This window comes from Eptesicus fuscus, chromosome 13 (assembly GCF_027574615.1).
Source record: "Eptesicus fuscus isolate TK198812 chromosome 13, DD_ASM_mEF_20220401, whole genome shotgun sequence".
NCBI lineage: Eukaryota > Metazoa > Chordata > Mammalia > Chiroptera > Vespertilionidae > Eptesicus > Eptesicus fuscus.
In genome coordinates, this window is record NC_072485.1 from 31,917,272 (window position 1) to 31,933,079 (window position 15,808).

Here is a 15,808-nt window from a genome sequence, read left to right on the forward strand (position 1 = left end):
GCGGAGGCTGGGCCCGGACAGGGTGTGCGGAAAGCTTTGCTTCCCCTGTTGCCGCCGGCAACCCTGGCTTACTCTCTCAAGCTCCGTTCTGCCGCCATTTCTGTTTGAATTTGTTTACCTTCTATAATTGAAACTTTGTAGCTTGAGTGGAGGCTTAGGACTGCAACAGCTCGCGGAAAGCTTGGCTTGCTCTGTTACCTGGGAAACCTTGCTCTCTGTGGCTGTAGCCATCTTGGTTGGGTTAATTTGCATACTTGCTCTGATGGGCTGGTGGGCGTGGCTGGTGGGCGTGACTTGTGGGTGTGTCGATGGTACGGTCAATTTGCATATTACCTTTTTATTAGGTAGGATTAAAGGCCTGGTGCACGAAAATTGTGCACTGGAGGCGGGGGGTCTCTCAGCCCGGCCTGCACCCTCTTGCAGTCTGGGAGCCCTCAGGAGATGTCTGACTGCCAGCTTAAGCCAGCTGTTGGACATCCTTAGCGCTGCCCCAGAGGTGAGAGAGGCTCCCACCACCAACGCTGCGCTTGCCAGCTGTGAGCCCGGCTTCTGGCTGAGTGGCACTCCCCCTGTGGGAGCGCACTGACTACCAAGGGGCAGCTCCTGCATTGAGCGTCTGCCCCCTGGTGGTCAGTGTGCATCATAGCGACTGGTCATTCCGTTGTTCAGTCGATTTGCATATTAGCCTTTTATTATATAGGATGTATTTATTTATTTTTATTTATTTATTTATTTTTAATCCTCACCAGAAGATATTTTGCCATTGATATTTTTTTTTAGAGAGAGTGGAGGTGAGGGGTGAGAGGGAGAGAGACATAGATGTGAGAGAGACACAGAGATTGGTTGCCTCCTGTTTACACCCAACCAGGGCAGGGGATGGAGCCTGCAACCAAGGTATATGCCCTTGATTGGGAATCGAACCTGAGACCCTTCAGTCTGAGGGCTGATGCTCTATCCACTGAGTGAGACCAGCCAGGGCATATCCAGTTCTTTTCAGTATAAGTGCTACATACTTCTGGCATGAAAAATGAATAACACCATTTTGATGCTTTGGATTGATGCACACAGTAGAATAAGGAAGATAAACACATAAACAAGTATAATACAATGTGCTTGAGCAATAATAAACTTGTGAACCAGACACAGAGTGAAGTGAAGGGGAAAGTAAGCATATATTCTGGGTCAGGCACTTTTCTTTGCCTGCTGCCAATGGGTATATAAGGCTACACAGAAGAAGGTACAAGTTCATTAAATAGTGAGCAGTTTATGAAATAGTGACCCTTAGATCATATCTCTGGCTTACAGATGTATTTTCTTTAGTCCTCACTATGTTGACTTGTGTGGCAGTCATGGAATATGCTTCACAAACTACCAACTACGGGGAGCATAATTGACTAAAGGCATATATAATTTCCAACGTTTAAAAATTGGTATTTTACTTAAGAAAATTTGAATCCTGGCTTCCCTCAGGGGAGTGGGGGAAAATAATCTTCCAACATTAGGCACCCATTCTAGAGCATCCATCATTTATAAGAGCTGAATAGTATTCTTCCCTTTATGCTCAATCCCCACTTCTCCCTATTTTATTTCCAATACGAAGACCAGCTGTCATTTAACCACACTCTTGCTCTGTTTTGTATGTCTTTTGGGCTCCCTTTACCCTCCTATATACCTTGTCTGCCTTTATAGCATTTGAGTTTGAGATCCATTATTTTAAGCACATTCCACCATGAGGACAGAGAGAAGTGAGTAAGGCCTGGAAGCCAGAAGATCAATGAGGAAAACTAACCAAGTTCTAAGCTGGAATAGTGATAATAGAAATTGAGAGCAGCTGGATGGATTTGATGGCTATTTATGGGTAGAATCAACAAGACATGGCATTTAATAAAATGCAAGGACTGATGGATAGGCAGGAGACAAGGCTGACTCCTGATTTCTTGATGTGGTAACTGACTGCTTCATGAACTTCTCTATTTCTTATTTTCTATACACCCAAACTATTCTAAAATATATATATATATATATACATATATATATACTTTAATCCTTCATATGCCAGAAACTTTCAGAGGACACAAGCAGAGATGTCATGGTAAGTAGAAAGCTCGATAGGGTGATAAGAAAGGGACTCCATTGTTACTCACTTACATTGGAAAAATAACCAAAAAGTTGAGACTAAGTTGGGAGCTGCTGACAAGTATATATTAACTTCTAATGGCATTTTCATTAAATACTATTGTAAGGGACAAGATCAGTGTTCCTTGATAATATTATAGTTGGAGTGTCACAGCATTCTAAATCAGATCTTAAGAATTAACAGCTTAACTATTATATTTGATGCCAAATTACTCCTCTTGCTTTCTAACTCAATCCACTCGGCCTTGTCTTAATTCAGCCTGCACACTGTCCTTGAATTAATCACAGTAAAACATCACATTTATCATGTCATCCCTTATTAAGAAAACCTGGTTTCTCCAAGAAATCCCATATTTCTAGGTCTACATTCAGAAAATGTTCACATTATATCCTCAAAGAGTTGCCATGGGGATTAAAGAAAATTAACACCCAGGCATTTATTTCTGATATTTCTGCAATTACCCACCTATTTTCTTGCCAGTATCTTCACTATCCTTAAGGAGGGAGTTAGTTGTAAGGTCAGTGACACACACAATAAAGTGTTCACTATTGTTGACATTCTTTCTCAATATCTCAGTAAGTTTTCTGCCACTCCATTGACACCAATAGATCTCTCAAACTTAAAGGAATCCCAACTGAACTCTTGATTTACTTCTCCCAAACTGGTTTCCTTACTCCCTCACAGTCTTCTCCATCTCATATATGGCAGCCCTGTCCAGCTATGCATCATCTTTGATTTTTCTCTTTCCCTCCCACATTCTAACCCTCACTAAGTTCTGTCAATTCTATCTTTAAATCATCTCTCAAATCTTGTCATTCCCCTACTTTCAGCCTACCAGCTGCCACCAATTTCTGATCTGGATGCTGTAACTGGTCTTCCTATTCCCCCCTTTGGCTCTCTCCAATAAGTTTCTTTTTCTTGTTCTTTTTTCTTTATTGATTAAGGTATTACATATGTGTCCTTATCCCCCCATTGCCCCCCAGCCCCCCAATCATGCCCTCAACTCCCTGGTGTCTGTGTCCATTGATTAGGCTTATATGCATGCATACAAGTCCTTTGGTTGATCTCTCCCCCTTACCCCCACCCTCCCCTACCTTCCCTCTGAGGTTTGATGGTCTGATCGATGCTTCTCTGTCTCTGGATCTGTTTTTGTTCATCAGTTTATGTTGTTCATTATATTCCACAAATGAGTGAGATCATGTGATATTAATCTTTCTCTGACTGGCTTATTTTGCTTAGCATAATGCTCTCCAGTTCCATCCATGCTGTTGCAAAGGGTAAGAATTCCTTCATTTTTACTGCAGCGTAGTATTCCATTGTGTAGATGTACCACAGTTTTTTAATCCACTCATCGGCTGATAGGAACTTAAGCTATTTCCAAAAATTAGCTATTGTAAATTGTGCTGTTATGAGCATAAGGGTGCATATATCCTTTCTGATTGGTGTTTCTAGTTTCTTGGGATATATTCCTAGAAGTGGAATCACTGGGTCAAATGGGAGTTCCATTTTCAGTTTTTTGAGGAAACTCCACAGTGGCTGCACCAGTCTGCATTCCCACCAGCAGTGCATGAGGGTTCCTTTTTCTCTGCATCCTCGCCAACACTTGTCATTTATTGATATGTTGATGATAATCATTCAGACAGGTATGAGATGGTACCAAATTGTCATTTTGATTTGCATCTCTTGGATAATTAGTGACTTTGAGCATGTTTTCATATGTCTCTTGGCCTTCCTTCTGTCCTCTTTTGAAAAGTATCTATTTAGGTGTGTTGCCCATTTTTTGATTGGGTTGTTTATCTTCCTTTTGTTAAGTTGTGAGTTCCCTGTAAATGTTGGAGATTAAACCTTTATGGGTGATAACATTGGCAAATATGTTCTCTCATGCTGTGGGATTTCTTGTTTTGTTAATGGTTTCTTTTGCTGTACAGAAGCTTTTTATTTTGATGTAGTCCCATTTGTTTATTTTCTCTTTAGTTTCCATTGCCCTAGAAACTGTATCAGTAAAGATATTGCTTTGGCATATGTGTGAGATTTTGCTGCCTGTGGATTTCTCTAAAATTTTTATGGTTTCCCATCTTATGTTTAGCTCCTTTATCCATTTTGAGTTTATTTTTGTGTATGGTATAAGTTGGTGGTCTAGCTTCATTTTTTTGCATGTATCTGTCTAATTTTCCCAACACCATTTATTGAAGAGACTGTCTTGACTCCATTGTATGTTCTTGCCTCCTTTGTCAAATATTAATTGAGCATAGTGGTTTGGGTCAATTTCTGGGTTCTCTATTCTACTCCATTGGTCTATATGTCTGTTCTTGTACCAGTACCAGGCAGTTTTGAGAACAGTGGCTTTGTAATAGAGCTTGATATCTGGTATTGAGATCCCTCCTACTTTGTTCTTCTTTCTCAGGATTGCTGTAGCTATTTGGGGTCTTTTTTTATTCCAGAATTTTTGGAGAGTTCATTCTAGGTCTGTGAAATATGCCATTGGTATTTTAATGCGGAGTGCATTGAATCAATAGATTGCTTTGGGTAGTATGGACATTTTAATGATGTTGATTCTACCAATCCATGAATATTGTATGTTCTTCCATCTGTTTATGTCTTCCTCTATCTCTTTTTTCAGTGTCCTGTAGTTTTCCGAGTACAGGTCTTTTACCTCCTTAGTTGAGTTTATTCCTAAGTATCTTAATTTTTTTGTTGTGATGGTAAATGGGATTGTTTTTTTAATCTCTCTTTCTGTAAGTTCAGTATTGGTGTATAAAAATGCCATAGATTTCTGGGTGTTAATTTTGTATCCTGCTACATTGCCGAATTCATTTATTAAGTCTAGTAATTTTTTAATGGAGTCTTTAGGGTTTTCTATGTACAGTATCATGTCATCTGTGAATAATGACAGTTTTACATCTTCTTTTCCAATTTGGATACCTTTTATTTCTTCTTGCTGTCTAATTGCTACGGCTAGCACTTCCAGTACTATGTTGAACAGGAGTGGTGAAAGTGGGCATCCCTGTTTCATTCCTGTTCTTAGGTGAAATGGTTTTAGTTTTTGCCCACTGAGTATGATGTTGGCTGTAGGTTTGTCATATAAGGCTATCCAATAAGTTTTTTTTTTTGTGTGTGTGTGTGTTTTTTTTAATTCTTGCATTATTTTTTATTTATTGGTAATAATCATAACTTGTATGTCTTTTTCTTTTTTTTCAAGAAAAATGATTTTAAATATAATGTTACATGAAACAAACATTAATATTTCAAGAAAAACTATTTTAAATATAATATTACAAGCAATAAACATTAATATTTCAAGAAAAAAAGATTTCAAATATAATATTACCAAAACTGTATTAACATAGTATAATATCACAAAAGTTGTAGGATATATTAAAAATCTTCAAATAACAGGATTATAAGGCTATCCAATAAGTTTTTAAACAGCAACAAGTGTAATCTTAAACTAAATCAGACCCTGTTACTTTCCTGTTTGAAATCATCATGACCCTAAAACCTTATGATATATCCTACTGGCCCCAGTATCTGACCCCTGATACCTTCTCTAACCTCATCTCTCCCTTACTTTCCTTATCACTCTATAGCTATTCTGGTCTCATTTTAGTTCCTTGACCAAGTCAATCACTTTCTTCTTTTTAGGGTTTGGCACATCTTGTTCCTCTACTTGGAACTCTCTTGTCTGCCACACTGTCTTACTTTCCACTCCCTTTTCATCTCTACTCTAGGTCTTTTCTGACTTTCAATGAATATTTTTCTGCCATTTTTTCTTCTCCATTTTTCTCTTTCTATCTTCCAAGGAAACTTTAGTGTTGGCCACAAAGTACTGTGACTCAATCATCATGTTTACACCCACATGACCTTTATTACCCTCACATGACTATCAGTGAATATTTCTTCTCCTAAATCTTGAACCCTGAAACCCCAAAGTGTGAACAGCCTGCTGCCCCCTCTTCTATGCCCTATTCCCCTTAAACCTGTACTTGGACCTTCTATGATTCTCAGTCTTTCTACCCACTTTTATTCCAGCCTCTGAGTATCCTCCTTGCTTCTCTTTCTTTCTATTTTTCTGATTTGTATTCCTCATTCCATTGAGTCACTCACATTTGATTTTCACACCTCAGCCCTAAGCAACCAAACCTTCCTTTTTCACTGTTCAACATTACTAAGCACTGTTGGAGAAAATCCCATAATCATGCTGATGACATCCCACTTTATTGCTGCTCAACAAACCCTTACTGATCCCAATGTGTCTCTCTTGCCACACAGCTTCAATTACAACCCCTTTACTGCTTTACTGAAGGCTCCAAATTTATTCTATACTTTTCCCTCTGAAGTCCTTACAGCTAAATATATAAAGCAAAGACATGTTTACAGTCAATGACTCCTTTTGCTTACTTCTCCTCTACCTTTAAATGACCCTGTAACTTTTTTCACCTAAAAATGACACTTTATCTATAGGAATTTGGTCATTCTTATCTCAGATAGAATAGTATCCCTCTGCCTACCCAAAGATGACATATGTTCTCAAAAAACAAACTATTATTTGTTCCTTTTTTAGACAGGTTTTACAAGAATAATGTATATGTATGTGTTTATAGTAAGGTATATTTATATGAAAAATTAAAAATGGGTTTTCTCAAAATGACAAAAGTCTTTAAAAATCTATACTTTTCATATCCATTGAGAACCACTAATAACATATTGGTAGACATATATTCCAGAATTTTTCTATGCATATATATATATATATATATATATATATATATATTACAAAGTGAGATCACAATTTAAATCCTATATTGTATTTTCTTTACTGAAAGATATAATGCAAAGATCTTTTCTTTTCAAAATACTATTGTATTCCTTGATGTGGCTATAGCTACCACATATATTTAACCAGTATCTATGGTAGGACTCAAAGAATTTGGACTCTAGGTACTTTTCTCACTCCTCACTCCTCCTTCCCATGTATTCTTCATCTCTTCTCTAGCCTCAGTTTTCTTTTCCAAGCACTTCTTCACTTTAGCTCACAGACATGCTTGAGTCCACTTCCACCATCCTCTAAAATCTCTTCTACTCTGCTTCCTTCTCATCAGACATTACAACATATCTTTCCTCAGAACAAAATTATTTCACGGAAATAGTAATCTACCTTTACTGTATCACCCTTTACTGTTTCTAGTTATCTGGCATTCTCTTTCTACTTGTTTATTGAAAATGCTTCCTCTCTACACTCACCCATCCCATTAAACCCCTTTTTTACAAATTACCAGTCTGATTAGCTACCAAATCTACCAGTATAGTGATCAGTCCTCAGATGCAGATCTCCTGATGACTTCTCTACTCAGCAGCTTCCAGATAAATGCAATTTAATATAGCAAACTTTGGGACATTATAAATGCAACTCCTAAAGGTTGTAAGTGAAAACAGGCATCTCTTATTTCTAGACTGAGAACTTCTTGTAGTTGTGAGTTTTGCTTGTTTTGTTTTTTATATTGGAAACATAATACTGTGACAACACTGAACACAAATGTTTGCACACATCTCTGATTTATTTAGGATAAACTTCTAGAAACAAATTACTACATTAAACAGTATTTTAAATTAGTAACTTAACTTATAAACATCCAAGAAATTCCTTGTCAATAGAACATTCTATAAATGCATATGATTATAATATCTTTGGGGTTTTTTTTCCTCTTTTTTATATCCCCATTTTTGGGGAGTGTAATTTTCATTTGGAGAGCACACTTTTAATGAAAGAGGAGCTTTTCTGAGGATATTGTATTAATATTTTCAATCATCAATTAAGCGGCAAAGTGTCTTTCCTTTTTGCTGATTCTTTTTCTGAGAGGGAAGAAGTATGGTGCATGAAAGAGGAAGTACCATTTGGCTAGGCAATGGACTTGTACTCCTGGACAAGAATCAGCTAATATGGAGGGCTGGGAACGAGGAGGAAGAATGCTCCATGCCAGCCTCATTCATCAGTCATGGAATCTGCCCAACTGCAAGGGAACAGCAGCCCACCCAGAACTCTGTACGGAGGCTGCCCTCACCAGCATGCCATGTCGCAGATTCCATTGACTGGGTCACGTATCAACACTTGGTTAATTAGTCACAATATTCAGGATCTAAGGGTATTAGCCAGGGGCATGCCCATTCCCATGGAGAGATTGCTGCTCAGAGGAGAGAGGTTCAGGGGTCTGCCCCTGCAGCTGGCTGGCTCCAGGATGATTGTCAGGGGACTGGAGTGATTCAGCCATAGAACAGCAGGCAGTAATTTCACTGTCGCTTTTTATCTGTGTCTCTTTCTCCATTGAATGCCGCTGGCTGTTAGCAGAGGCCTGAATGGGAAGGCGGGAGAGAACAAATGGGGTAGATGGGAAAGCACTTTAAATAATTTCCTTAGTTTTATTCAGATGAACCTCTTCTAAAGAACCTTGGTGACTGGCCAGGCCCAGCTGGCAGACTGGTATTAATTGAAACACAAAAGCTTTTGGGAACCTTGGGACCATAAATACAGGTACACCCCATCTCTACCTCTCTCTTTTCATTGTGGACTCCTTGATCCATTTATTCTTTTTCTTCACAGTGGATTTGAGGGCAAGGCAGTGTATATTAGTAAATGCCAGAGCCACCATCTTCTCTGTTAACTCTCAAAACAGTGGTTAAATGTTGCTGCATTTTCGCCAAAGCCATTATTTCGAAGATTTATCTATTCAAAGGATAAGTTTTTAAAATGCAACAGTGGCCCAGCAGGTGTTGCTTAGTCATTGAGCATCGACCTATGAACCAGGAGGTTATGGTTCAATTCCTGGTCAGAGCACATGCCTGGGTTTCAGGCTTGATCCCCAGTGGGGGCATGCAGGAGGTAGCCAATCAATGATTCTCTCTCATCCTTGATGTTTCTATATCTCTCTCCCTCCCCCTTCCTCTCTGAAATCAATAAAATACATTTTTTAAAATAAAAACGCAACAGTGATCTACCTTTTCCTCTAAAAGTTCCTAATGCATTCCTTTTTCTCTGTTGACAAAAAACGCCTTTTTTCAAATCTAGCCAGAGAACCAGAAGAAAATTTTTAAAGTTATTCAGCTTGACTCTCAATAAAAGGATGGGTGTCTCATGTCCAGTGACTAGCCAGCTGCCCATTGAGTGAGGAGGCGTCCCTCCCTTCCAAAACAGCCTATTCCCAATTTGGACAGTTCTGTCTCATCATCCTATACCTGAGCCACACTTTGTATAGCTAGACTTTCCATTTTTATTGTTGTAGCCACAGAGTATGAACTTGCTTTTATCTACATTGCATGCCTTAACATATTGTGGACTTCTGTTGTGTTCTTGCTGAATCTTCCCATTAGAGTTTGAATATTCTCGGTAAGGTTGTTTGTCTGTTATTTCATTCATCAAATATTTATTTAACAATACTATGTGCCAAACAAGGCACCAAGAAACAAATATGAACACAGTTCCTGCTTTTTGGAAGCTCAGTTTGATGGAAAGATAGAATCATAAACATATAACTTCAAAATAACACAGTGCATTACATAAATAGCATAGAAATCTACAAAAACTCAAAAGAGGAATGACTTACCCAGAAAAGAGGAGTTGGGCTGATCATTTAATATTTTCTAGAACAGATGCCTTCTGAGCCCTATCTTAGAAAATGAGAAGAAATGGACCAGTCAAGGGGAAGTTGGGAAGTTTCTGGTAGAGGTAATGGCATGAGTAAAGGCCCAGAGAGAAATTATAGTATGGATTATGCAAGAAAGTATAATCCTGTGTTCCTGTGGTTGAATGTGTAAAACTAGGAATAAGGAAAATAGAATAAGAGCTAGATGTTGACTATCTTTGTCAAATGACAAGTTTGAGCACTCTCTTCCAAAATATTGATATTGTTAGGAGAAAGCATTTGAATATCTCCCAATCTTGGCTTGCCTCCTTTCCCTACCCCCATTAATCAAGAAATTATTATCCCTGAGGTGCCAACTCTAGTAAGACCAATGTACTCCAGTCAATGTTCTTGGAGCTAGACCCAAATTACATTGAAGATACTTACCTTTCTTTCCAAAATCCCTAGATCTTAGATAAACTGTCTTATAAATCACCTAAATGCTATCTTGGTGGCTATACACATGACAATGTAGTTGATCACCAGATGCCAGATTATCACTGCCTTTTCTGCTCTGTATTGAATTTCATGAAGGCAAAAGTCATCCTGTCTTAATCCCTGTCTTTAGCTTCAAGACAGTCACATAGGAGAAATCATCCAGTGTCAGTAGGTACGTAAAACCAAAAATGGATTTATATACATTCTGCTCTGGAGAATCTCATGATAAAGACTCATCCAGTCTGCCTCTCCTTCCTTTCTTTGTTCCAGCCTTACTGTCTGTTCCTTGGGCCTGGCATCCCCTTTCTCATCTCAGGGTTTTACATATGTTCTTCGATCTGCTGGAACATTCTCTCCTTCTCCCCAGCTCTCACACTGACCCCCTTAAAAGTAACTAACTGCTATTTTCCTTTGGGAAAAGTCCCTATGCTTGATTCTCCTGTTACTCAGTCCTGTGCTCTGTACTTCCCTTTCATGTGCCTCATCAATTGACATGTTCACTGCTGTAGGGCCAGGGCCTAATCTCGTGCCAGGCATAGAAATGGTGTTTAATAAAGATTAAATTCATGATTACATGACTGCTACCAATAATATCTCTGTTCAGTGAAGGTAGGAATTTTTCAAAGAACAAACGAAATTTGATAGATGTTAGAAGTAAAAAGATATGGGATTTTCATTACTGTGTTTGAATTATTAATTTAAACTTCTCAATGTAAATGTACAATTCTGAACACACCCCTCTGGAATTTAGATTTTTATTAATTCAATCCATAAAATTTGCTAAACATTACATTGATGTCTGCCGTGGTACACTGTCAATTTATAGCTGACCTTATCTTAACATTGAACTTTTTTGACTAATTGCATGCCCTAATTAACTTTTGTGCATTAACTACTTGGTTCTTAGTACTTATCTCTTTTTACCCAAGAGCAGAATTTAATCAAGTGATCATAAATTTAGTAAGCTCTTTTTGTCATAAGAGTATATAGAGAAATTAAATATCCAGTGACAGGGGACTATTAAAAAATGGTGGTATATGACCTTGATGAAATATTATTTAGTCATTTAAAATGAGTAATTATAAAAATAATAATAAAATAAAATGGGTAATTATGAATACTACCTCGCTGTATAGAAACAATTTAAAATATAATGCAAATTAGGGAAAAAATCTGAATGCAATATGGAAATGCAATATAGCAGTGGAGATAGATATTAAGAAATATGTAAATAAGAAATATGTAAATTAAGAATATCCTATATAATAAAGAGCTAATATGCTAATTAGACCGGACCTTGGAACAACCTTCTGGAATGACCTTCCAGATGACCAGTGGGCGGGGGCCATGGGGCTGCGAGGGCTGAGCCCCTTGCAGAATTTCGTGCATCAAGCCTCTACTATAAAATAAGAAATGTAAAATAAGAAAATGTAAAATAAGAAATAAGTAAAAAAGAAATATATTTAATATATTAAGAAATATGGTAAGTAAGAAGATTTGTGAATTTCAGGGAGACTTTGTCTTACATACAAATTTCAAAAGGTTATATGTACACTTAAGATGAAAGCTTTATTAGAATATAAACTATTCAAATTTACCTGCTGCAGAATTAATGCATTCCTTTTTTATATCTACTGCAAATAAAAATCTGCCTATAACTGCAAGGTATCTTACATTTATTACGACTATGGAAGGGACTCTGACTTCAGAAGTCCAAGTTTCTTGATACATAGGAACACAGTTATTTGATGTATAAACAAGGTCAGAGCAACAATACTGACAATAATGAAATGTAAATACCACAAATTCACTATGCTACCAAATCAAATATTTTCATATAACTCGTTTTCTTCCATTCTTTGTTCACATTTATAATTAGTAAAATTGACAGTAATAATTTTTTGTGCTTTCTATATTCCTCAATTTGTAAGCTTTTATTTTCTACTTTAAAATGATCATTTTAATTGCTCTATAAAGGAAGCACTTCTTAAAAGCAAAAATATATGGCCCTTGAATGCTTGCGGTGCAGAGACAAACTTGAGTATTTTTCCTGACCTTCCTTTGTCTGCTGACGGTGCACTTTATAGCTTTGCACACAAGACTGTTATCACCTGATTTCCATTTAAGTAGTAAGATGATAACACAGAGTGCAAGGGGGACTAGGTGTAGGTGACAGCTACATCATTTAATATCTACTTATTGTTTCTACAGGGGAATTCTGGCCTGGGATTCAGTATTGCCGGAGGGACAGATAATCCCCATATTGGAGATGACCCTGGCATATTTATTACGAAGATTATACCTGGAGGTGCTGCAGCAGAAGATGGCAGACTCAGGTAAAGAACTGAAATGTTAGAATTGTTTGGAAAGTAAATCTGCCATATCAGTGAGATACATTTGTCCCTTTGGAGAATAGTAATTCTACAAAAGTTCTGTACTTCAAAGAGAAAGCTGTTAAAGTAAGCTTTCTGTAACAACTTTGCAGATCTCTTATTATTTATTGAATTTCAAGTAGTATTTAATTTGTTGATGGCTACCATATTCAATAGTGGTCCAGGCACTGTGACAAGCGTGTATGGATATGTCTTTTATTCCATGGGGCCTTCAGTGTGGTTGAACAGAAGAATCCTATGAGCTGATGAGAAAATAATAAAATGTCTAGAAAAATAATATATTTTAAGTAATATTAGCAAATAATGCAATGTTATATACACTCTGTACATTTATAGATTCAGAAGCTATTTATAAGGTCTTTGGTAGGAGTTTGGACAGCATCTATAAAACTGTTGCAAAGGAAGATTCCCTTCTGTGTCTTAAAAAATAATTAAGCCCGGCCAATGTTGCTCAGTGGTTGAGTGTCAACCTATGAACCAGGAGATCATGGTTGATTCCTGGTCAGTGCACATGCCTGGGTTGCTGGCTCCATCCCCAGGAGGTATGCAGAAGGCAGTTGATAAATGATTCTCATCATTGATGTTTCTATCTCTCTTTCCCTCTTCCTTCCTCTCTGAAATTAATTATATATATATAAAGTTTTTACTAACCCCACAAATGTGGATAAGAACAAAGGGAGAAAGAGTAAGTTGTCCCAACAAAGAGGGAAGCAAAGTTGGCTTGGATGATGCCCACAAGGTGAGATTAAGTAGTTGGATGGAGTGGAGCCAGATACTGCTCAGGTGAGAGTAGTAGCTGCTTGAGTCAGGCCCCCTCTCTTTGAAGAACTGAAGACTAATTGGGGGATTAAGAATTACCCAGATGGGGCAATTGGTAAATAAAATAAAATTCTATCTGAGGTCAAAACACTAACAACAAGAGATTGTGGATTGGAGACAATTAGGAGACATTTCCTTGGGAAGAAAATGTCCTCATGTTATTTTAGCGCCTCTACCAGATTGTAAATCCTCTCAGACAAGGCAGTTATATATAAAAGTGGATCAATAAATTCTTGCTGAAAGAATGAGTTTTTGAATGAATGAATGAATGAATGAGTGAAATAAATGAGAAGAGGAAGGAGGAGGGTAAATTAATGAGGGGGGAGGGTGGCACAAGCAAAGTCCTTTTAAGTATAGCTTTAGCTTGCATGGAGCCGCTGTGAGGACAATGACCCAAGTAGCAGCAATGTAAGCTTTGTTGGCCTTCCTCAGTCTGTTTCTCCATTTAGCATAAGTAAGCGAGCTTACTGTTTTCCTTGTAAAGCAGCTAAGGACACTTTTGTACTCTACTCAATTCTTCTGATGAAGTGATTACTTTTGACAGCTGCTTCTTTGCAGCTTGTAGAAGAGAATCGCAATTGTTTTTTCAGGTACATCTGCATCTCCTCTCAACAAAAAAATAAATGAGTGACTCTCAGGAAACACATGCTTTTTGACAATAGGATTTTCAGGCTGATTTGAGGAATTAATTTCTGAGTGAGGAAATATCCATGCTACAGAGTGAACAATTTGAAATAGATGCTGTGTCATTCTGTGAGCCATGATGGGGATTGGATTTGCTAATACTGGATGCTGGATAAGCTCCATTACAAAGGTTTAGGAATAGAGCTGTTAGAGGATCATTCAGAAATCGATGGGCCACAATCATGAATTTGTACTCTATGTTACGTGCTTTGCCTACAGTTAAGAATGGAAAGTGGCATCTCTGAGAGTGCCACCATTCTTTGCCTGCTAGCATGGGTGACCATAGTATGCCTACAGAGATAAAAGGTTCTGCTGTTCTGGAAGCAGCATTCTATAGTTGTAAAGAGAATGCACATGATGATAGCCTATATTTATTCAGCTTTTTCACATGTGGGGCATTATGCTAAGATAGATAGATGATAGATAGATAGATAGATAGATAGATAGATAGATAGATAGATAGATGATAGATAGATAGATAGATAGATAGAAATAAATAAAATATAGATAAACACAGACACACAACCATCTATACTGACAACAATATGTACTATTATTATGGCTATTATAATATGGACTCGGGAAATTTAGGCTTAAAGACTTTTAGAAGATCATTCAGCTAGCTTTGCATACATACAAAAACTAGTCCCAGATGTCACTTACGTACTCTCTGATCTCTCATTTAATAGTAGAATCCCCTATATCATGTGGTCTCTGCCTAAAAACTCCCAAAGGTAAAGTTTTCACAATGTTAAGGGAAAACTCTAATCATTATAAAATTTGTTATTTTTCTACTGAGCCACAATTTTCATCCTTGTGACCTCTATCCATTGGTCTTTGTATTGGCTCAATAAATTTTATCAATATTTCCCCTTTTTCTTATTTCCATCTCTGTCTCTCAGTAGACTTTTTTTTTTCTGCTCTTGCCTCAGTGTCTTTCTCTTTTTCTCTATGGTGTTCTATTCCCTTTCATCTTATCCTTTCTAATTTTCAGGTTCCTTTCATCCCCTATGTCTTTCCCTCAGCTTCCTGTTCCTATCTGTTTACTACATCTCTTTTTCTCTTGGTCATAATATGGAATTAAAGCCCATTTAAAAATTGATACGATACTAAAAATGTTTCTATGTTTTTATTCTCAATTTTCTACAGTCAACTGAATCTGCAGTGTTTTCCTCATTTTAAAAAAAGTAAATACACAAAACTTAGGTTTTTTACTTAACTAGTTCTTTGGTCTTTCCTGTGGGTTATAGACTTTTAAAACTTTTAAATGTATCCTTTCCATTATAAATTACATTTTTGACAATTAAATAATATTAAAAATTACAGATAAGCTAAAGCCCAGAAAAGTGAGGTGATGGGTTGCTTCAATGTAGAGTAGTATTCCGGACTCTACATTAGTCAAAATATAATAGTCAGATCAATAATAATAACAGCCAAGACCAATATAGTGCTTCAATGTGCCAAATACTTTTCTGACATTAACTCATTTAAAATCTACAACACCTCAATTAGACTTATACTTTCATTATTCCCATTTTTAGGTAAGATCATTGGGGAACTAAAAAATTAAGTAACTTGCACAGGATTGTACTGCTTGTAAATGTTGGAGGCAGAATTTGAACCCAGGCAGTCTGGCTCTAATGATTTTGTCCTTAAGTTCTATG

The 15,808-nt window shown here is 37.2% G+C and overlaps 1 protein-coding gene across 11 annotated transcripts in view; it reads left to right on the forward strand.

The window, feature by feature from the left end:
- The window catches only part of DLG2 (discs large MAGUK scaffold protein 2), a 1,173,098-nt gene that overhangs the window by 597,899 nt on the left and 559,391 nt on the right, over window positions 1–15,808 (forward strand). For all 11 annotated transcript variants that reach the window (XM_054725747.1, XM_054725750.1, XM_028128522.2 and 8 more), the window contains one exon: window positions 12,460–12,584. In XM_054725747.1, the coding sequence (XP_054581722.1) occupies window positions 12,460–12,584 (125 nt within the window). The remainder of the gene's footprint in view (window positions 1–12,459; window positions 12,585–15,808) is intronic.